Genomic DNA, 23,202 nt, shown 5'->3' with positions numbered 1-23,202 from the left:
ATTTTAAGGTTCTGTTATTAGCCTATAAAAATGTTCATGGACTGGCACCAACCTACCTAGCTGATTTAGTTAAACCCTACGTACCGACCCAGGCTTTGTGGATGCAGGGCTACTTTGTGTTCCAAGAGTGAAGAAAAAGTATGTGGGTCAAAGAGCCTTCTCCTATTGTGTCCCTGTCTTATGGAATGGTCTCCCAGTGGTGATAAGACAGTCAGATTCTGTGGAGACATTTTCTCAGTGCTATGGTTAGCATATTATCTTAGCATCCTATTTAATTCTTCTAATTTTACTCTATTGTGTTTTTTTTTTAATCTTTTAATTGTGCTTTTAATTTTTTGTTTTTGCATTAATTTTGAATTGTTTTGTGTGAAGCGCCTTGGAGCGACGCTGTTGTGAGTTGGCGCTTTATAAATTGAATGAATTGAATTGAAATTTAAACTTTCTGCTCAGTGTCAAAAGTCTGGCAGCAGCATTTTGAACCAATTGAAGACCTCTCATTCTGGATTGCGGCAACCCAGAAAATAGAACATTACAATAATCCAATCTACAAGAGACAAATGCATGAATCAGTGTCTCAGCATCAGCCATAGACAGGATGGGACAAATCTTCACTATATTTTGCAGATGTAAGAAAGCAGTCCTAGTATGTCCCTAATGTGGAGGTGAAAGGACAACGTAGAATTAAAAATTACCCCAAGGTTCCTCACTGTGTCCGATTATGTGTGACACATGAACCTAGGCTAGCACTAGGTGGCCAAATTCATGCCGATGTCTCGCTGGACCAAGAACCATCATTTGTCTTCATCAGAATTTAAAAGTAGGAAGTTACTAGACATTCAGCTTCTCATTGATGCGAGGCAACCTTCTAAAGACTTTATGTGAATGAGATTACCAACAGTTATCTGCATGTACAATTGAGTATCTTAAGCATAGCAATGAATTCCCTTATCGGTTCACATTACGCTGGAGCAGCCGTTGTTTTTGAAGTTGTGTATCGGGAAAATGATAATTTCTCTAAGTTCAATGTGGACCTGCTGTTTCTGAGAGTAGCGAGTCGCAGCGCAAACAGCGAAGCTCTCAGAAGCAAACAAAGCTCTCAGAAGCAGCAAAGTGCAATTTCTACATTGTTTATTTTTATTTATGTCCAGAGATCAAGGATCCAGTGACATTGTACAGATTTATTTATGTCCAGAGATCAAGGATCCAGTGACCAATTTCATATTTATTTACTTTAAGACTCAACAAAATGTTGTTAACATAGAAAACCTTTAAAGCCTACTTTTACTCACTTATCACTTATCTTAAACCACTTTCCGAGTTCGAGTCTGCGGGGGCAACAGCCTCCAACAGGGGAGCCTAGACTTCCCCTTTCCCATGCCACATTGTCCCACCTCTGACTGGGGATCCCGAGGCATTCCCAGGCCAGTGGGTCTCCCCGGGGTCTTCCTCCCAGATGGACGTGCGTGGAACACCTTCCCCTGGAGGCGCCCAGGAGGCATCCTTACCAGATGCCCCGAACCACCTCAGTTGGCTCCTTTCACGCAAAGGAGCATCGACTCTACTCCGAGCTCCCCATGGATGACCGAAATTCTCACCTGTCTCTAAGGGAGACAACAGCCACCCTCCTGAGGAAGCCCAATTCGGCCGCTTGTACCCCTGATCTAGTTCTTTCGGTCATGACCCAACCCTCATGACCATAGGTGAGAGTAGGAACAAAGATTGACCAGTAGATCCGAGAACTTCGCCTTTTGAGTCAGCTCCCTTTTTCATTGCACAGTACGGTAGAGCAAATGCAATACTGCCCCTGCTGCGCCAATTCTCCGGCCAGTCTCACGCTCCATCGTCCCCTCACTCGTGAACAAGACCCCAAGGTACTTGAACTCCTTTACTTGGGGCAGGGCTGCATTCCCTACACGGAGTAGGCAATCCATTGGTTTCCTGCTGAGAACCATGAACTCAGATTTAGAGGTGCTGATTCCTCATCCCAACCGCTTTCACCATTCGGCTGCGAACCTCAGTTGGCTCCTTTCAACGCGAAGGAGCACCCACTCTACTCCAAGCTCCCCATGGATGACCGAACTTCTCACCCTATCTCTAAGGCACTTCACACTCGGCTGCGAACCGATCCAGTGAATGTTGGAGGTCACCGGCCGATGAAGCCAACAAGACCACATCATCTGCAAAAGCAGTGATGAGACCCTGAGCCCACCAAAATGGAAACCCTCCAACCCCCGACTACACCTCGCTATCCTATAACGGGATTGGTGACAAGATGCAGCCCTGGTGGAGGCCAACCCTCCACCAGAAAACGAGTCTGACTTAGGCCGAGCACCTGAACACGGCTCTCAACTTGCAAGTACAGAAATTGGATGGCCCTGAGAAGGGGACCCCCTCACTCCATACTCCCACAGCATCTCCGAGGTACAAATGATACGCCTCTCCAAGTCCACAAAACACATGTAGACTGGGTGGGCATACTCCCAGGCACCCTCCGGGATCCTTGTGAGAGTAAGAGCTGGTTGGTTGTTCCACAACCAGGTCGGAACCCTGCATTGTCCTCTTCAGTCATAGGTTCGACTATCGGCCGAACATTCCTTTCCAGGACCCCTGGAGTAGACTTTACCAGGGAGGATGGTAGGTGATGTCCCTGTAGTTGGCACACATTCTCTGGTCCCCTTTTTAAATATGGGGACCACCACCCTAGTTTGCCCATTCCCTTAGGCACTGTCCCAGACCTCAATGCAATGTTGAAGAGACGTCGTATCCAAGACAATCCCGCCACACCCAGAGCCTTCAGCATCTCTGAACGGATCTCATCAACCCCCGGGGCTTGCCACGCGGAGTTGTTTGACTACCAGGGAAATTGATGAAAAACCGTCCATCAGCTTCCCAGCTCTGTCCCTACTATAGAGGGTTCTCTGGTCTGAGCAGCTCCTCAAGTGTTCCTTCACAGCGCCGGATTACATCCTCAGTTGAGGGTCAACAGAGTCCATCCTTACTGTAGACAGCTTGGATGGTTCCCCGTGTTCCTTCTCCTGATGGTGCCTCACGGTCCGCCAGAAGCACCGTGGTGCTGACCGAAAGTCCTTCTCCATGGTTGCTAAGACCTCCTGCCACACCGGCTGCTGCCCTTCTGGCCTGTCGGTACCTTGCAACTGCCTCTGGAGTCCTCCGAGATAACATATCCCGGAAGGACTCCTTCATTCGGATGGCTTCCCTGACCACCGGTGTCCACCACGGTGTTCAAGGGTTGACGCCCCTTGAGGCACCTCAGACGTTCAGGCCATAGCTTCCCGCTGCAGCTTCAGCAATGGAAGCTTTGAACATTGCCCATTCTGGTTCAGTGCCCTCAACCTCCACAGTAATGCTGGAGAAGTTCTGCCGGAGGTGTGAGTTGAAGATCTGTTGGACAGTGGGCTTCTCCAGACATTCCCAATTCACCCGCATTATCCGTTTGGGCTTACCAGGTCTGTCCAAAGTCCATCCCCGCCCTCTGATCCAGCTCACCACCAGATGGTGACCAGTTGACAGCTCTGCCCCTCTCTTCACCCGAGTGTCCAGATCATGCGGCCTCAAATCGGATGATACGATCACAAAATCAATCATCGATCTTCGGCCTAGGGTGGTACTCTTGTGTACCCTGTACACTTATGAGCATGCTTATGTTCGAACATGGTGTTCGTTATGGACAGTCCGTGACTAGCACAGAAGTCCAATAACAAACGACCATTCGGGTTTAGATCAGGGAGGCCATTCCTCCCAATCACACCTCTCTGGTTGTCTCTGTCATTGCCCACGTGTGCGTTGAAGCCCCAGCAGAACAATGGAGTCCCCCACCGGAACCCCGTAGAGGACTCCATTCAGGGACTTCAAGAAGGCCGAATACTCCAAAATGCTGTTCGGTACATACGCACAAACAACAGTCAGAGTTTCCCCCCACCACCTGAAGACGCAGGGAGACGACCCTCTCATCTACTGGAGTAAACTCCAACGTAGCGGTGCTCAGGCGGAGGCTCGCCACCCGCAGTGGTTCCCCCTGCGGTTGGTGAGCCCAGAGGTTGGAGATGGAAGGTCCATGTTGCGTTTTCTGGCTGTGCCCAACTGGGTTCCGTGGCAAGCCCAGCCACCAGGCGCTCGCTGATGGGCCCAATAGCCTACTTTTAGTACACAGAAAATTCACAGGAGGCATTGATAAGGGAATTCACAGATGAGTGATAAGGGAATTGATAGATAAGATTGATAAGTGGAATCGATAATGTCATTGACATTGATTAAAAGCTTATCAATACCCATCCCTAATAATGCATTAAAAATTGAAGGGCAGTTATTCCAGTGAGACATTTTATTTAAAGTTACAGTTGTATGCAATGGTTTGGGCACCCTTAATAGTTTTCATGATTTTCCTTTGTAAATCATTGGTTGTCTGGATCAGAAATTTCAGTTAAATATATCATATAGTAGACGAACATGCTGATATTTGATAATACTGATATTTCCTAAATTTGGGCACCCTTGTCACTTTATTGATTTGAATACATTTTGCACTAATTATTGGGACACAAAATTGGTTTGATAAGCTCATTGACCCTTGACCTCCTTACACAGGTGAAACCAGTCAAGAGAAAGGGTATTTGAGGTGGCCATTTGCAAATGTTTCCCCTCTTTGCATCTCTTCTGAGTGGCAACATGGGAGCCTCTAAACACCTCTCAAATGACCTGAAAACAAAGATTGTTCAACATCATGGTTTAGGGGAACTGTACAAAAAGCTATCTCAGAGATTTCAGCTGTCAGTTTCGATTGTGAGGAACATATGGAAGACCGCAGGCACAGTACTAGTTAAGGCCTGAAGTGGCAGTCCAAGAAAAATCTCAGATAAGCTGAAGCGAAGGATGGTGAAAACAGTCATAGTCAACCCACAGACCTGCTCCAAAGACCTATAACATGATCTTGCTGCAGATAGTGTGCATCATTCTCAACAATACAGCGCATTTTGTACAAAGAGATGCTGTATGTTGCTGTAATGCAGAGAAAGCCTTTTCTGCATACACGCCATGAACAGAGTCACTTAAGGTATGCTAAAGCACATTTGGAGAAGCCAGCTTCATTTGGGAATAAGGTGATGTGGACTGATGAAACATAAATTGAGTTATTTGGACATAACAAGGGGCGGTATGCATGGCTGAAAAAGAACACAGCATTCCAAGAAAAACGCTTGCTACCTCCAGTAAAATTTGGAGGTGGTTCCATCATGCTGTGGGGCTGTGTGGCCAGTGCAGGTACTGGGAATCTTGTTAAAGTTGAGGGCCACATGGATTCCAGTCAATATCAGCAGATTCTTGAGAACAATGTTCATGAATCAGTGACAGAGTTGAAGTTGCACTGGCGCTAGATCTTTCAACAAGACAATGACCCTAAACACTGCTCAAAATCAAAAATCAATCAAGTCATTCATGCAGAGGAACAGGTACAATGTTCTAGAATGGTCATCTCAGTCCCCAGACCTGAATGTTATTGAAAATCTGTGGTGTGATTTTAAGCGGGCTGTCCATGCTCGGAAACAACAAACCTGACTGAACTGGAGATATTTTGTAAAGAAGAATGGTCCACAATACCTTCAGCCAGAATCCAGACTCTCATAAGAAGTTATAGGAAGCGTTTAGAGAATGTTATTTCTGCAAAAGGAGGACCTACTAAATATTGATGTATTTTTTCTGTTGGGGTGTGCAAATTTATGCACCTACCTAATTTTGTTTTAAAGAATGATTGCACTTTCTGTAATATGATAAACTTTATTTCACTTCTCAAATATCACTGTTTGTTTGCTATATGTTATATTTAACTGAAATTGCTGATCCAAACAACCAATGATTTATAAAGGAAAATCATGGAAATTATCAGGGGTGCCCAAACCTTTACATACAACTGTATTTTTCCTCATTTCTGTAATCAGTATTAACATTATTTATTTATTTTTTAATACCAAATATCTGCAGCAGTATCAGTCGGTCTCTGCTGGTGCGCACACGCTGGACTGGTACAGCCAACCACAGAAAGAAGGAAAAAACGTTTGCCGTGTTTATTTTTGTCCCACAGCTTAACCGCTGTGAACCAATCAGAAAATAATGTTTTGTTTGTCTGGTTAACAGTTTTAAGAAGAGACGTCCACATTCTCTGACCACCATGTTTTGTGTCTTGTGACTATTTCACTCGCTCTGATTTCTGCAGCCAGGAAAAACATGTAGCCAAGCTCCCGTGACGAAGCTAAGCTTCGCATCATGCTGTGGCAGTAACAACTGGCGGATATTACATGCCATTTATTCCATTCCAAAATCATCTGTATACATTTTTTGTTTAATTCTTATCAAGTATGCTGGGGAAATATTGTGTAGTAGCTGAGATACAACAATCTGTGGCTCCCGTATCATGATACAGCAAAAAAGATGAAACCCAAAATTACCCCCCAACATCACCTGCATGAAAATGTTTGAATTCTAGAAGCTCTAAAATGGAATCTGGGACTATTCCAGACAATAAACTGCAGTGAGTGCAGCATCCATTTTGGTGAGAAAAAAACAAAACTTTCGTTATTCAGATTCATTCCAGCAGTATTCTGCTCTTACTAGGATGCAGCAGTTTTCTAGCTTGGCAGATTTTTCTGGAAGAAATCACTGAAGAAAACAAAATGAAAATACGGTTTGACCGAAGCAAATTGTCATTAAACTTAAATAAAACAGGAATGAAGTGGAGGTGTAAGAGTCACTAGGTATTCACAGGAAACAGTTATTTCTATATTTATTAATTTATTTATGTTCATTGTTATTTAGTTTTATATTTTTTGTTGTGTTTTAATAACATTCTTTTTGTATCTCCTAAAATTGGTATTGTTACATTATTAGTATTATTACTATTATTGTTGTTGTGCTATTATAATATATACACAAAAATAAATTAAAAAAAATTACAATTGGAATACATTTGACTCTAACAGCTAATTTCCATTTCAATTTTTCAATTATTTCATTTATATAGTGCCAAATCACCACAGAGTTTCCTCAGGTGCTTCGCACAAGTAAGGGCTAACATTACTAACCCCCAGAGCACAGTGATAAGGAAAAACTCCCTCTGAGGAGAACCTCAAGCAGACCCAGACTCAAAGGGGGTGACCCTCTGCTTGGGCCATGGCTACGGAATAAATTACAGAACAATTCACAAATGAATATAGAGGAAAATGCAGTTGGTGCACAGGACAGGAGGGTCTCTAGCACAAATGAATGCTAACTTTAAACATTGAACAGTGCCATAGACATGCTAACGCGTTTGCATCGGTCCCATTTTTAAGTTATAAAATGCATCTACCAACTGTTTCAGAAGACCATAGCAAGGTCGGTTTAACATAAAAAGGTAACTATTACTCACAGACATACAGTGAGGAAAATAAGTATTTGAACACCCTGTGATTTTGCAAGTTCTCCTACTTAGAAATCATGTAGGGGTCTGAAATTTTCATCTTAGGTGCATGTCCACTGTGAGAGACTTAATCTAAAAAAAAAACAATTGGAAATCACAATGTATGAGTTTTTTTTTTTAATAATTTATTGTATGTTACTGCTGCAAATAAGTATTTCAGCACCTGTGAAAATCAATGTTAATATTTGGTACAGTAGCCTTTGTTTGCAATTACAAAGGTCAAACGTTTCCTGTAGTTTCTCATCAGGTTAAAATAATAAGTGTGTCTTTTATATGAGGTGTAGGTTTGCAGAGAGAACAGGTGAACTGTACTGTCCGGACATTTAACCAGAAGGTTATTTTTTCTCCAGAAACAGGAATGTACCATGAGTTGAACTGTACCATGACCTTAAAATTTGAATTGTACCAAACCCTGAGGGAGGTGTACTGTTACACCCATAGTGAGTGGGTTAAGGGGCACTTCACATGGTTTATTTGTTAGAGAAGAATGTTTTGCACTTGCACTTTTAAGACATAAAGTTGGTACTTAATACATATTGATAAACATTTAATCAACAATTTGAACTACCTCTTTACCTTTGCAGTCCAAGATGAACATGGACAGTTTGACCAAGCCAGAGTTGCTGATGTTGTTCAGCATACTGGAGGGAGAGTTAGAAGCCCGTGACCTGGTGATTGACGCCCTCAAGGTAACAATCAGTGGATGTGGTGAAGTAATTGCAGTGTTAAAGTGGCTCTTCAAGCAGAATCTCTGAGATCCCCCTGCTGAACGTGTGAAAGATGGCTCTTACAGTTTAACCGTTCCATCCTTCAGAGAAAGCTGCACCTATGACGAGTTTGACTTTGTGTTGATTTGAATAAGTATTAGTTTCTACAGCCATAAAGTATCACATTGTCTAACCAATTCTGTAGCATAATCCACCTTTTCATTCTCCATCATGTGCTCCTTATATTCAAGATATTTATATTCTGAGCAGAACAGCCATCACAATATTAAAAATGACAATTCATTTTGTAAAGCGTATAAAGTGTGTTAATTGTTCATTTTGTTCCAATAAAGGAGGTTGTCTGGTACTTTTCACTGCCAATTTCTGATTAGCCTGCATTTTTGTGATGCTTGGTAACCAATTTTTAGAAATTTAATGATTATTAAATAGCCAGGATTACGTTAAATGCCAATTTGCATCACAGTGATACAGATTCTAATGATGGTACACACACATCAGAATGAAAGGTCAGTTGTCTTGCTTGTTGTAGGAATGTCTCAGCAGCAGGTAGTCCGTGTTTGTGTCTGCTGTTTTGAAGTCTTGAATTTGATGAAATTACACAGGCAGCATGCCCCCAAGCCATGTGTAACTATGCCTCAGCAATGTACTTATACACCTACACTTCCTTCCTGCTCCTGTGACTGCTGCAGACTGAATCAGTTTGCAGGAATCTGGTTCATGAAAAAGACTGGTTATGTCAGTCTGGAAAGACATTAATTTTGTGAAGGTGTTCAGTGATGTTGCAACAGTTACATTTCCTATGAGATTTGGATTGAGAACATACTGGACCTTGGGAATGACTTTGTGTCAAAGCAATAGATACTGAAGGAGACTGATGAAATTTACTACTTGGCTTGTAAGGGAACATCCAGTATAACATTTTCGCAATGTGGTGCGTTTCTCTGGGCATAATCCAACATGCAGGGGACTTCATCTTGAGGACCCCAGCAACTGGAAAAGACCCAGGGAATTCCCACGTCACCTGGTGCAATGAAAGATGACTACTTTCTGGATATGGGGATGAACAGTTGTCTGGCTGAGTGGTTGCTATCCAAGACCCAAGGTGGTTCCTTAGTTTGGTGGATGTGGCAAAGCATGGCACCAGTGCATCTCCCAACCTGATCTGATTACTGTGTCAGTTATTCTTGCAGCATTGGTCATCGTGTAGCGTTCAAAAATCTTCAGATCGTAGTTAAGTTTATGAAGTCAGCTCTAGGAGCATGCTCTGATGCCGTGTAACCCCTGCATCCACCACACCATCAAACCCCTTGGGTCCTGGATGGGCAACCACTCTTGCAGGACTGTCCACACCTCTCAGAGGTCACATCTATCTGCTGCAGCCGCAGTCAAGTTAATAACACTTTTAATGAGGAAAGGAGTAAGTCCTCTGAACACTGTTTTCAGTGAAGGTGTATACTGACTGATAATGAAACCAATCTGTGTCTTTGTTTATTGATTTGTAAATGAACAGATAATTGTTTCCAATCTGCAAGAAGCAGCAATACACTGAAAGGCATCAGAGGGCTGATGCATACCCTGCATGCTCCACACACCAGGCTGTACCAGTTAATATACATATCTCTGTAATGGTGTTTTAGACCATGTATGATGTCATCATATTACTTCTGTGTGACCACATCATGAAGTCAATCATAGCAATCAGTTGCAAGCATTTTACTGACTGCTATATGCATTAGATCATCCATCTACTCTTCTTTTTTGTTGAGATATACAAAAAAAATAGGTTTTTCACACCTTGTTTTCCTTCACCATGGACTGTGACCACACTATTCCAATGTCCATCTAAGCAGTGGTGGGCACAGTTCCGCTAATCCGCTAACCACTAATTATCGAAGCTAAGGTTTTCATTATCGGATTAGCTTTTCAGATAACTTTGAAAACCATCAGCGGACTATTTATCTTCCGATAAATTTTGGTCCGATAAATTTTAGACTGCTAACATATTTTTGCAGGCGTGGTGAACAAAGCTTAACAGTTACAAACATTTATGAAGTCTGAAATCAAAGATTTGAGTACCTACCTGTTAAATGTTTTGTAGCAGATGTACAGTTCTATCCTCTGTAAACATCACAGGAGAAGAACAGAAAGCTTTGTCAGCACTGCAGAAGGACCAAAGCATCCTTATCCTGCCAGCAGATAAAGGCAGATGCACGGTAGTTGTGAACATATCGGACTATGAGGCCAAGATCAACAACTTGCTCAGTGACTCCAGTACATACGAACGTCTGAAGAGAGACCCCCACGAGCGGCTATAAGAAGAAAATCATTAGCTACCTCCAAACCGGAAAAAGAGGGACTCATCGACAGGCAGATATACTACAGACTGTACCCGGGGGACACCACTCCATGCATCTATGGACTGCCCAAAATCCACATGCAGGACGTGCCACTCAGGCCTATTGTATGTAGCACAGATTCCATCACATACAATTTGGCCAAGCACATCAAGTGGATTTTGGCTCCTCTAGTGGGTAACTCAGACCCACCATGTGGAGAACACACAAGATTTGTGAACAAGATCAAGGACCTGCAGCTGGAGGCAGATGAAACTATGGTGTCATTTGATGTGACATCGTTGTTCACCTGCATCCCCACCACTGAGGCCATTTCAGCTGTGAGGCAGAGACTGCTGGAGGATGTGTCTCTACTCAAAAGGACCAAACTCACACCAGACCACATCTGCCAACTCTTGGAGATCTGTCTTAACACCACGTATTTCCTGTTTAGGGGGAATTACTACAGGCAGATCCTGTGAGTGGAGAAGACAGCCTTGACCTCTTTCACGGGCATCTCTCCCAGTCACTGGTTCAGATATGTCGATGACACATGGGTTAAAATCAAGCAACAGGAGGTCGAGGACTTTACAGAACACATCAACTCGGTGGATTCCAATATCAAGTTCACACGTGAGGATGCCAGAAACAACCATTTAGCCTTCTTGGACTGTGATGTTACGATTGGCGAGAACAGGCAGCTACAGACAGGGGTTTACAGAAAACCCACTCACACTGACCAATATCTGCTCTTTGGCTCAAACCACCCCCTTGAACACAAGCTCGGGGTGATCAGGACTCTTCAACACAGAGCCCTACAGGTGCCCACAACTGCAGAGGGAAGGGCTAAAGAACAACAACTTGTATGGAAAGCCCTCACAGTATGTGGGTACCCACGATGGTCCCTGGACAAAGTGCAGAAGTCCCAGAGAACAAAGAGACCAGATAGTCAGGAGACGGAGCCAAGAAGAAGAAGAGTCTCTCCCTTATTTAGCAGGAGTAGGGGAAAAACTACAGAGGATCTTCAGACAGCACAAAATCCCAGTTTACTTTAAACCGGTTAACACTGTTGTGAAAGTGTCGTGACACGGACCCACAACAGGGGGCGTTAATGAACGGACAATGGATAAGCCAAAAGTAACATTTTAATGTTGTGAATCGCACAACGAAGTACAGACAATAACAATATGGTGGAATGTCAATTATACACAAGGTGACGTGTGGGCAGGCTCGACGATAGAAGACGTCTGGCGAGAGAAGAGCCGGATCCCACACAGCTTCCACCACCAACGGAGCTGAAGAACACCGGAGCCGCCAAGCCCTGCGCCCCAGGTGGCCGCTGTCTTCAGCAGTCAGACCCGGTACTGCTGGCAGAGAACAGAGACAGTACTGATGAGTGTGAGTTCGCACACTCAGTAATCCCACAGTCTGTATACAGTTAGGAGGGAAACCTCCACCTCCAATCACACACTCGTGCAGCTCCTGTGAAACCACTTATCTGGTTTGGGGTGTGAGGCGAAGCCGTCGCAGTCCACACCAAACGCCAATACCGCAGATAAGGACACCGTCACAGGAAAACGGCTGCAAAAGAAGTTCAGACTATTACTCAATGTTTTGTTCAGCAGAGAAAAATTACCTGAATGGTAGCTGATTTCTCGGCGGGGAGGTGGAGTTGCAGTCCGGCCTTTATGGTGGTGGTGATGAGTAGTGGATGAGTGACAGCTGGTACGGATGATGAGTGACAGCTGTCACTCCCGGTCGCTCCGACGCCCTCTCGTGCTTGAAGCCCGCACTTCAAGCAGGGCGCCATCTTGTGGTGGTGGGCCAGCAGTACCTCCTCTTCAGCGGCCCACACAACAAACACCTTGAGACAGAAATTAGTTCACCCTAAGGACAGGATCCCTAGTTACAAACAGAGCAATGCAGTGTATTCTATCAGATGTCAGGAAAACTGTAATAAACACTACATAGGTGAGACTAAGCAACCTTTCCACAAAAGGCTATACCAGCACAGCAGAGAGGGTGCCAGTGGACCTCAGTCTGCAGTTCAACTCCACCTGAAAGACACTAACCGCACGTTTGAGGACAAGGAAGTTAAAATCTTAGCCAGAGAGAAGAAATGGTTTGAGAGAGGTGTCAAGGAAGCATTCTTTGTAAAACAGTTGAAACCCAGCCTTAACCGGGGAGGGGGTCTCAGACATGCTTTGTCCCCTGTTTACAATGGGGTACTCAGGTCAAAGCAGTTTCAGTCTTTTGTTCATGGTAATGAGTCATTCACGTCATCAGGAGAGTCGTCAAGGGAGCCATCAGGAGAGACTTCCGTCCCATCATTAGGAGGGACAGCTGCCTTGTCATTAGGAGGGTGCTTTTTAGAGCACAATAGGTGCTAATTAGAGCTATTGTTTAGTCACTAGCCTGTAGCAGTCGGCCTCTCGGTAGGAGGGGTCTGGTTAGGTTAAAAACTCCAGCTTTTGTTGGCTTCTGTTTTATTCTTCTCTACAAGAGTCAAGACGGAAGTCAGACTACCAGAGCAAGAATTTTAGCTGAGGAAGCTTCTGCAATTTGAAGCGAAACGTCGTCACGTCAAGCAACCCAGTCCAGTCAAAGATTCAAACTTCTCTACTATGGAAACCACCTGGACAACTGAAAGCCTACACAGAAACATTGCGACCAACTGTGGGCATGAGGCCCTGGCACTGGTACATAAGCTGGAAAGGACTGCTTAAAAGATAGCTAACTTTAGCACCTGAGATGCAAACAAAACAATGTTATTCCCAAATGCATGAAGCAAAAGGCACTAGAAGCAGGCCACACAGCAGAAAAGATCCAGCACAGTTACCTTAGGAGGATTTTGGGTCTTAGAAGGCTTCATTTTAAAAATATTAGACCTCCAAAATAATCTTGATAGAAGAGTCACAGCATGGTTGTGCAATGGGGTCTCCGGTATCCCCCATTGTGGCCAATCTGTACATGGAGCGAGTGGAGAAGACAGCCTTGACGTCTTTCACGGGAATCTCTCCCTGTCACTGGTTCAGATATGTCGATGACACATGGGTTAAAATCAAGCAACAGGAGGTCGAGGACTTTACAGAATACATCAACTCCGTGGATTCCAATATAAAGTTCACACGTGAGGATGCCAGAAACAACCATTTAGCCTTCTTGGACTGTGATGTTACGATTGGAGAGAACAGGCAGCTCCAGACAGGGGTTTACAGAAAACCCACTCACACTGACCAATATCTGCTCTTTGGCTCAAACCACCCCCTTGAACACAAGCTCGGGGTGATCAGGACTCTACAGCACAGAACCCTACAGGTGCCCCTTAGTTCACCCTAAGGACAGGATCCCTAGTTACAAACAGAGTAATGTAGTGTATTCTATCAGATGTCAGGAAAACTGTAATGAACACTACATAGGTGAGACTAAGCAACCTTTACACAAAAGGCTATACCAGCACCGCAGAGAGGGCGCCAGTGGACCTCAGTCTGCAGTTCATCTCCACCTGAAAGACACTAACCACACATTTGAGGACAAGGAAGTTAAAATCTTAGCCAGAGAGAAGAAATGGTTTGAGAGAGGTGTCAAGGAAGCAATTCTTTGTAAAACAGTTGAAACCCAGCCTTAACCGGGGAGGGGGTCTCAGACACGCTTTGTCCCCTGTTTACAATGGGGTACTCAGGTCAAAGCAGTTTCAGCCTTTTGTTCATGGTAATGAGTCATTCACGTCGTCAAGGGAGCCATCAGGAGAGACTTCCGTCCCATCATTAGGAGGGACAGCTGCCTTGTCATTAGGATGGTGCTTATTAGAGCACAATAGGTGCTAATTAGAGCTATTGTTTAGTCACTAGCCTGTAGCAGTCGGCCTCTCGGTAGGAGGGGTCTGGTTAGGTTAAAAACTCCAGCTTTTGTTGGCTTCTGTTTTATTCTTCTCTACAAGAGTCAAGACGGAAGTCAGACTACCAGAGCAAGAATTTTAGCTGAGGAAGCTTCTGCGATTTGAAGCGAAACGTCCTCACGTCAAGCAACCCAGTCCAGTCAAAGATTCAAGCTTCTCTACTATGGAAACCACCTGGACAACTGAGAGCCTACACAGAAACATCCTCTGTAAACACAGGAGAGCTGGTTCCAGGAAAAACTGTTCTATCCTCTGCAGACAAAGGAGAACTGGTCACAAAAAAGAAAAAAACAAAATTAAAAAAGATAATTTCTTTTGACCCCATACTGATGCGCTGGCAATATCACCCAAGTCATCCAACTAATTTCAGGAAAGGTTATTTAAATTAACATCACGTCTGAAGTTTTGTAAAGTGATGATATCATATGTTTAATTTTAAAGTAATGCACTAATCTTGAAGGTTTTAGTGTGGACATGCTGTGTCCAGGTGCATTATGGGTAATCTAAGTACATTCATGACAGAAGAAATGCATTTGAGATGCTCTGATCAGGCTCCACATGGGCAACAGTATTAAACCCTTTGTATATTGTGCCTAAAACTCTCGTAAATTCTATTCTCTGGGTTTATAGACGTTATTGCGCTTGTTGTATGTAAAAATGCCAGAAGAAGCCCAGGTTGCTTCTTCATTATTTTCAGTTGGAATCATTGCAATCGATTCCTGTTTGCTCTTTAGAGTCCTGTAACTCCTATTTATGTCAAACACTGTCTGTCGTCTTTGTTCCAGGGTAATATATATATATATATATATAAGATGTCTGAAATTTAGTTTGCGTTTATTAAATTCCACGCATCTTAAACGTAGCAGACACGGATTATCTGGAATTTTGTTTTAGCAAGTTTTCATGGTCTCTACTGTCATCTACTGGCCAGTAGTGTTCATGGCAGTATGAGCGTCTGGGTGCCAGTAGATGGCAGTGTTCTATTTATTTTGATCCCCGTTATATCAGACGGTTGTCTAATCACAACTTGACTTTTGGCTTTTGCAAATGGCTTTTTTTTTTTCCACAAATAATACAAGGCATATTTTACAAAAGCACATTTATATATAAACACCAACACACACACACGCACACACACACCCAGTGATGCCGGTAACGCGTTATTCTAATCTGGCCACTTTTTTTAGTAACGAGTAATCTAACGCGTTAATCTTTCCAAATCAGTAATCAGATTAAAGTTACTTCTCCAAGTCACTGTGCGTTACTATTATTTTTGCATTGTGGGTCGATAGCAGCATTAAACTTGGTCTGTGGGCAGGGGGTCGGGGTTCCACTGAACTGCCCACTTTAAGTGAGCTGTGAGCTTTCATCCGCGGTTTTTTTTTTTTTGCAGCAGCTTGACTCGCCTCACCTCTTAAAGCGCTGGTGACAACAGCACACCTGCACGGAGCTTTACAAAGACATTTTATGCTTTTTTTTTTTCTCCGAGTCGCTCCGTATCTGCTGCTAAAACAGCTGATCCTCTGTGACGCTGGTCAACAACTAACACTATTTTCCACTCAAATGCACCTAAACTCTCTTTCTGAGGACCCCATGATGTCAATCAATCAATCAATCAATTTTTTTTTTATATAGCGCCAAATCACAACAAAACAGTTGCCCCAAGGCGCTTTATAGTGTAAGGCAAGGCCATACAATAATTATGTAAAACCCCAACGGTCAAACAACCCCTGTGAGCAAGCACTTGGCTACAGTGGGAAGGAAAAACTCCCTTTTAACAGGAAGAAACCTCCAGCAGAACCAGGCTCAGGGAGGGGCAGTCTTCTGCTGGGACTGGTTGGGGCTGAGGGAGAGAACCGGACAACGACTGCTGTGGAGGGGAGCAGAGATCGATCACTAATGATTAATGCAGAGTGGTGCTACAGAGCAAAAAGAGAAAGAAACAGTGCATCATGGGAACCCCCAGGCAGTCTACATCTATAGCAGCATAACTAAGGGATGGTTCAGGGTCACCTGATCCAGCCTAACTATAAGCTTTAGCAAAAGGAAGTTTTAAGCCTAATCTTAAAGTAGAGAGGGTGTCTGTCTCCCTGATCTGAATGGGAGCTGGTTCCACAGGAGAGGAGCCTGAAAGCTGAAGGCTCTGCCTCCCATTCTACTCTTACAAACCCTAGGAACTACAAGTAAGCCTGCAGTCTGAGAGCGAAGCGCTGTATTGGGGTGATATGGTACTACGAGGTCCCTAAGATAAGATGGGACCTGATTATTCAAACCTTATAGTAAGAAGAAGAATTTTAAATTCTATTCTAGAATTAACAGGAAGCCAATGAAGAGAGGCCAATATGGGTGAGATATGCTCTCTCCTTCTAGTCCCCGTCAGTACTCTAGCTGCAGCATTTTGAATTAACTGAAGGCTTTTTAGGGAACTTTTAGGACAACCTGATAATAATGAATTACAATAGTCTAGCCTAGAGGAAATAAATGCATGAATTAGTTTTTCAGCATCACTCTGAGACAAGACCTTTCTGATTTTAGAGATATTGCGTAAATGCAAAAAGCAGTCCTACATATTTGTTTAATATGCGCTTTGAATGACATATCCTGATCAAAAATGACTCCAAGATTTCTCACAGTATTACTAGAGGTCAGGGTAATGCCATCCAGAGTAAGGATCTGGTTAGACACCATGTTTCTAAGATTTGTGGGGCCAAGTACAATAACTTCAGTTTTATCTGAGTTTAAAAGCAGGAAATTAGAGGTCATCCATGTCTTTATGTCTGTAAGACAATCCTGCAGTTTAGCTAATTGGTGTGTGTCCTCTGGCTTCATGGATAGATAAAGCTGGGTATCATCTGCGTAACAATGAAAATTTAAGCAATACCATCTAATAATACTGCCTAAGGAAAGCATGTATAAAGTGAATAAAATTGGTCCTAGCACAGAACCTTGTGGAACTCCATAATTAACTTTAGTCTGTGAAGAAGATTCCCCATTTACATGAACAAATTGTAATCTATTAGACAAATATGATTCAAACCACCGCAGCGCAGTGCCTTTAATACCTATGGCATGCTGTAATGTCTGTAATAAAATTTTATGGTCAACAGTATCAAAAGCAGCACTGAGGTCTAACAGAACAAGCACAGAGATGAGTCCACTGTCCGAGGCCATAAGAAGATCATTTGTAACCTTCACTAATGCTGTTTCTGTACTATGATGAATTCTAAAACCTGACTGAAACTCTTCAAATAGACCATTCCTCTGCAGATGATCAGTTAGCTGTTTTACAACTACCCTTTCAAGAATTTTTGAGAGAAAAGGAAGGTTGGAGATTGGCCTATAATTAGCTAAGATAGCTGGGTCAAGTGATGGCTTTATAAGTAATGGTTTAATTACTGCCACCTTAAAAGCCTGTGGTACATAGCCAACTACAAAGATAGATTGATCATATTTAAGATCGAAACATTAAATAATGGTAGGGCTTCCTTGAGCAGCCTGGTAGGAATGGGGTCTAATAAACATGTTGATGGTTTGGATGAAGTAACTAATGAAAATAACTCATACAGAACAATCGGAGAGAAAGAGTCTAACCAAATACCGGCATCACTGAAAGCAGCCAAAGATAACGATACGTCTTTGGGATGGTTATGAGTAATTTTTTCTCTAATAGTTAAAATTTTGTTAGCAAAGAAAGTCATGAAGTCATTACTAGTTAAAGTTAATGGAATACTCAGCTCAATAGAGCTCTGACTCTTTGTCAGCCTGGCTACAGTGCTGAAAAGAAACCTGGGGTTGTTCTTATTTTCTTCAATTAGTGATGAGTAGAAAGATGTCCTAGCTTTACGGAGGGCTTTTTTATAGAGCAACAGACTCTTTTTCCAGGCTAAGTGAAGATCTTCTAAATTAGTGAGACACCATTTCCTCTCCAACTTACGGGTTATCTGCTTTAAGCTACGAGTTTGTGAGTTATACCATGGAGTCAGGCACTTCTGATTTAAAGCTCTCTTTTTTAGAGGAGCTACAGCATCCAAAGTTGTCTTCAATGAGGATCACATCTCTCACAGAGTGAGATAGAGTATTTTTTGATGTGAAAACGCAATAAAACTTTACCTGTAAATCTGGTCATGTTTTCTGCATAAATAAATGTTATCCATTCTTTGTGCTCAAACGCCAAAGCAGGGGCGAATCCATTTGGATTCGCTTAGTTACTTTTCCAATTGAGTAATCAGTAAAGTAACTAAGTTACTTTTTCAAGGAGTAATCATTAATTGGATTACTTTTTCAAAGTAACTGTGGAAACACTGCACACACCACATTAACGTGTTGGTTTTCACATAGAATGAATGAGTCAACCAATCAGTGTTAGCGGAGGCTCATTTACCCATAATCCCTTTAGCATCTGTCTGTGTTTGTTACAAAACTTCAGAATTAGTGCACTATTTAAAATTAAAAGATATGTTTTATATTTTAATTTTGTACAAATGACAGAATTGACATTAATGGAGTTATTCTATTTGGATTAATTTGATGATTTTAAATCAAAACTGCTTTATTTTCCAAGACCTCTGCATCACTGCGGCACTGCTGTATTCTGTTAAGGAATAATGGCTTGTTGTGTGTGTGTGCGTGCGTGCGTGCGACCTGCCAGCAGTGGGCAGGACGCACAAAGACAGAAGTGCTGACTCATTGTTTGGGTCTGTGGTACCCTTTGATGCTACCACAAGCAATTGTGGTGTTAAAACTCAAAATCAGCTTGTTAGCAGCTGCAAGTGTACCAGAGACAATACTGAAAGTTATCGGTTAGCTGTAGCTTCCAATGAATTTTTGGGTGGTTTATTGGTTTAGCTTTATAAAAGCTAACTTTTCAGTTAGCTGATTAGCTGTTATCGAAGCTAACTTTTTGGTTAGTTGTGCCCACCACTGCATCTAAGTAATATTCCCATCAAGACTGAAGGAAATCCATTCAGCTGTTTTTGAGTTATCTAGTCCACAGACATGCGGCATTGAAAACAGTACCCTGATATCACTGCCTCACTGACACTCAGTGTAAATATCATTTGACATGACATTGGAACACAGAGCTTATGGGCCAAAATTTCTGACATTGCCAGAATTTTGTGAAAATCTTTCAACAGCCCTCTGATGAATGAATGAATGAAAACTGTTTATTTCGAACATTTGATACAACAACAAATACAAGATAGATCAGTGAAAACAACAACAAAGTTCCTACTGTGTACCCAACATGTCCGAAAAGGGGTAGGGTGAAGCATCAGCTTTTAATCCTTTTAAGTGATCGAATATCACTTAAAAGGATCGTTCCTCGCCGGCTTCATTGTGTGACATAAACTATGTGTAAGGTCAGAAGCTGGTGAAAAATTAAAATATGTCTTGTAACTCGTACGTTGTGTGACCTCTGGAATGATTTGCCATTTATTAAGAGAGCTATAAATCTGCTTCAGTAACAGTGTGAAATTACCCACTGGAGGTAAGCAGCAAATCAGCACCTTGTCACCTTCTCATACGTTAAGGCAACACTGCAGACTTCATACTGATTGTTTTTGTTTGTTTGGAGGTTTCCAGCATTCTTGTGAAGCTGGTCACTTTCCTGGTGTAAAATGCACTATTGAAAGAACAAACTCCACAAGCAGCCAGCAAAGCAGAGAGCAGCTTCTCAAAGCCCATACTGCAGAACGCTCCTGTGTTGTGTCTAGACCACATTCCTCCATTTCTCCTGGGATCTGGCCATCTAAGGCATGAAGAGTTACAGCACATCAAGCGCCTGATGACTCAATGTGAGCGAGAGTAGGAGTGAACAAATAAACACTGGCCTTAACTGGAACTTGAGGAAAAGGGCTGTGCTTCTCTCCTTCTTTCTTTCTTTCTTTCTTTCTTTCTTTCTTTCTTTCTTTCTTTCTTTCTTTCTTTCTTTTATGACTGCAGCAGCACAAAGTGTTATCCCATTGCGAACGGGCATGGGATCAGTGCCGCAGCATAAAATTTTATTTAACCTTAATTCCAGTATATAAACTCCAACAGGATAGATTAACTGCCTGATGTTTTATTAGTTGTAGGAAATAAAAAGAAGGCTGTTCTCCAGCTTATCAATCAGCCCCGTTGTAGTAAACAGTGAGGGTCTTGTTCGTTTGCGTCTGTGTGCATCGTTTGAGAGACGGCGTAGTGAAAGCTCCTCTTGTTCAGGAACGGGCATGGTTGAATGTTGGTACATGTCCTCACATGAATATAGAATGTCATCTATCATCAGTAAAATATCCAAACACTTGTTTCTACAACTGTATCTTTGCACTTGAAGTTAATAGAACAATTATGCTGAGTCTAAACTCATGTGAGGAGCGTTAATCTTCACCACACGGCAATGACGCCACACTGCATAGCGTTCTTTTAATAACCTGTCACATGATAAATTGGTCATATACCTCTCTGCTTTGCTCATTCTTTTTGTTTCCTTCACTTTGGCTCATCTGACTGTATGTATGAGAAGTCGCAAATTAGTCAAGAAGGAGACTAAGGTTTGAGACAAGGTTAATGACGTGGTTTCTCCTATCCTTAATTACACAGAGCTGTCACTGGCATTCCAACTATCTGCTGCCTTTTTCTCTCCCCTTCTGCAGCTGTTCACTTCTCTGTCATTGTGTGGCTTTTTTCAAAAGGAACTTAGTCTCTGGCATCGCTGGTGTTTGGCACAGAAAGCCTTGCAGCCATCCAGCAGTCCCTTTTGCTTTGGAAAGAATACGAGTCTTTAACTTCAAAGGGGACTCAAATATGGAAATGAGCCTGTAATTAACTGTGGAGTTCACATGGTGCAGTTTTACTACAAACATGTTTACACATTCAAACAGTTTTATTTGTTACAGGGCAGCTGTAAAATATGGGGAAAAAAGTAGCTGTGTGTGTGACATCAAATGATGCAAGATTGTTTCATTTGCAATGGTGGGTGAAGTTTTTAATTATGTCAGTGCCATTTTAGATACAACAAGCTGCCTTAGCAGTACTGAAATATAACTTGTGACAATACATGATACTGGGTAGCAATTTAACATGACATAAAATATATCCTAATTATAATTAGCATGATGCCACTTTTTCATGTCAACACAACAGTGATACTGGAACCTTAGGTAAGTTTATCTTGAATACCGTTCCCACTTAAGGCTGGGTTTACACTGTGCGAGTTTTGGCCCTTTTTCAGCCGATTTTTCACTTGTGCGAGAATTTTTGGATCGCGCCTAGTTTCAGTTTAATCGTGCGTTCTGCATCGTGCAGTCTACATGGAGTAACGAGCTGCGTTTAACATCTCACGACCACCTCCCGATTGGGAATCGTATGGTTGGATGAAAATCAAACCTGTTTGATATTTTGGTTGGCCGTCGTGGCTCGTGAGGGTTCAGCGCTGTTGAAGCAGCGCTACAAGCATCTACGCGCTGATTACCTCGCGCACTGTCCATTAGCAAACACCGGAGAGAGCAAACAGTGATCTCATGTAAAATCTTGTGGAGTTTTTTTTTTTTTTGCTTTCCCTTGCAATAACCTAATATATTAAAGGTCATGCCTATCAGCGCGCACAGTGAGTGGAATCAGGTGGGGGAGACTGAACGTATATGCGTGCACGCGCACACACACAGCAGACAACAGGATTTACAACAGATGAGGGAATAAGTTGCTACACCTTGTACAGCTTTATGACTCCGTATGAAATATAGTTTATTTATACAACAGTGTAAGTAGCAACACCTGTTATGAATGTTTATGTTTTCTTTTTTTACCGTCCTCTCATGAATCATGTTGCTGTCTTGCTGTGTGTGCGTGTGCATGTACGTTCAGTCTCCCCCCATCTGATTTCACTCACTGTGCGCGCTGATAGGCATGAAATTAATTTTTTTTTAAAGAAAAAAAAAGCTTCCGGCGTGTGGTTTTTGAACGTACAATGTGAGCAGCCAGATCACATCAGAGCATCGGGCCGTACAGTGTGAGAACATGAATCGTGCGCTCTGAACTTTTAACCCCTGCAGTTTTGTCGCAGTTTGAGCTGGAGCCAAGTACAACGATTGAAAATATCGTACAGTGTATGCCCAGCCTTACATATGTTAACCCTCTGTGGCCGATGCCATCGTATACGACGGCAAAGACCAAGCTTTACTAAATTATAAATACCTTTTGAATGATTTGAGATAGAAACTTACTTCTTTTTTGCTGAAAAGGTAACTCTGCGGACTTTTGAGTCAGCCATCGGCCATCTTTGTACTCCTCATAGAAGCTGTGTGATGACATGCGCAATGTGACTGTCCAATCGGAATTGGTTCACCGTCACATGGTTTTCCAAATCCAATTATAGGGCAGATTTACCTCACGTGAAAAACCAAAGATCATTTTCAGGAGTGATGTGTTACTAGGTGGCCCGTTTGAATAGCCCCCTGGTTGCTCCAATGAGTACATACTATTAGTACATACTCAGTGTGCTCTGCGCCATTACGCACATCGATCAGTGAAAGCAGGAGCACATGGAGAGCCTCTGATGACAATCTCACATGCTCAAACAAAGAGTGTGTAACTATCAGGATTGCTCCACTAGTTTGCATGTGAATGTTACTGGATAACTCTGTTGCTTTCTCTGCGTAAAGCACTGTTTACCATATCAGTGGACAACAAAACGCATAGACCATTTTGTATATATTGTTCAAAATGTGCATTTGTGCTTATTGTTTGAACCTTTTTGTTGTACAGTCTTTCACACAAGACCTCAAATTACCTTTAGAA

The 23,202-nt window shown here is 42.7% G+C and overlaps 1 protein-coding gene across 2 annotated transcripts in view; it reads left to right on the top strand.

Moving 5' to 3' along the window:
- Positions 1–23,202, top strand: part of cttnbp2nla (CTTNBP2 N-terminal like a) — an 84,375-nt gene that overhangs the window by 20,705 nt on the left and 40,468 nt on the right. For both annotated transcript variants that reach the window (XM_034166089.1, XM_034166088.1), the window contains exon 2: positions 8,053–8,157. In XM_034166089.1, coding sequence (XP_034021980.1) covers positions 8,053–8,157 — 105 coding nt within the window. The remainder of the gene's footprint in view (positions 1–8,052; positions 8,158–23,202) is intronic.

This window comes from Thalassophryne amazonica, chromosome 3 (genome assembly GCF_902500255.1).
Source record: "Thalassophryne amazonica chromosome 3, fThaAma1.1, whole genome shotgun sequence".
In the NCBI taxonomy this organism is placed as follows: Eukaryota; Metazoa; Chordata; class Actinopteri; order Batrachoidiformes; family Batrachoididae; genus Thalassophryne; species Thalassophryne amazonica.
Note: the sequence above shows the minus strand (reverse complement) of the source record. Positions and strands in the feature narration are given on the sequence as shown.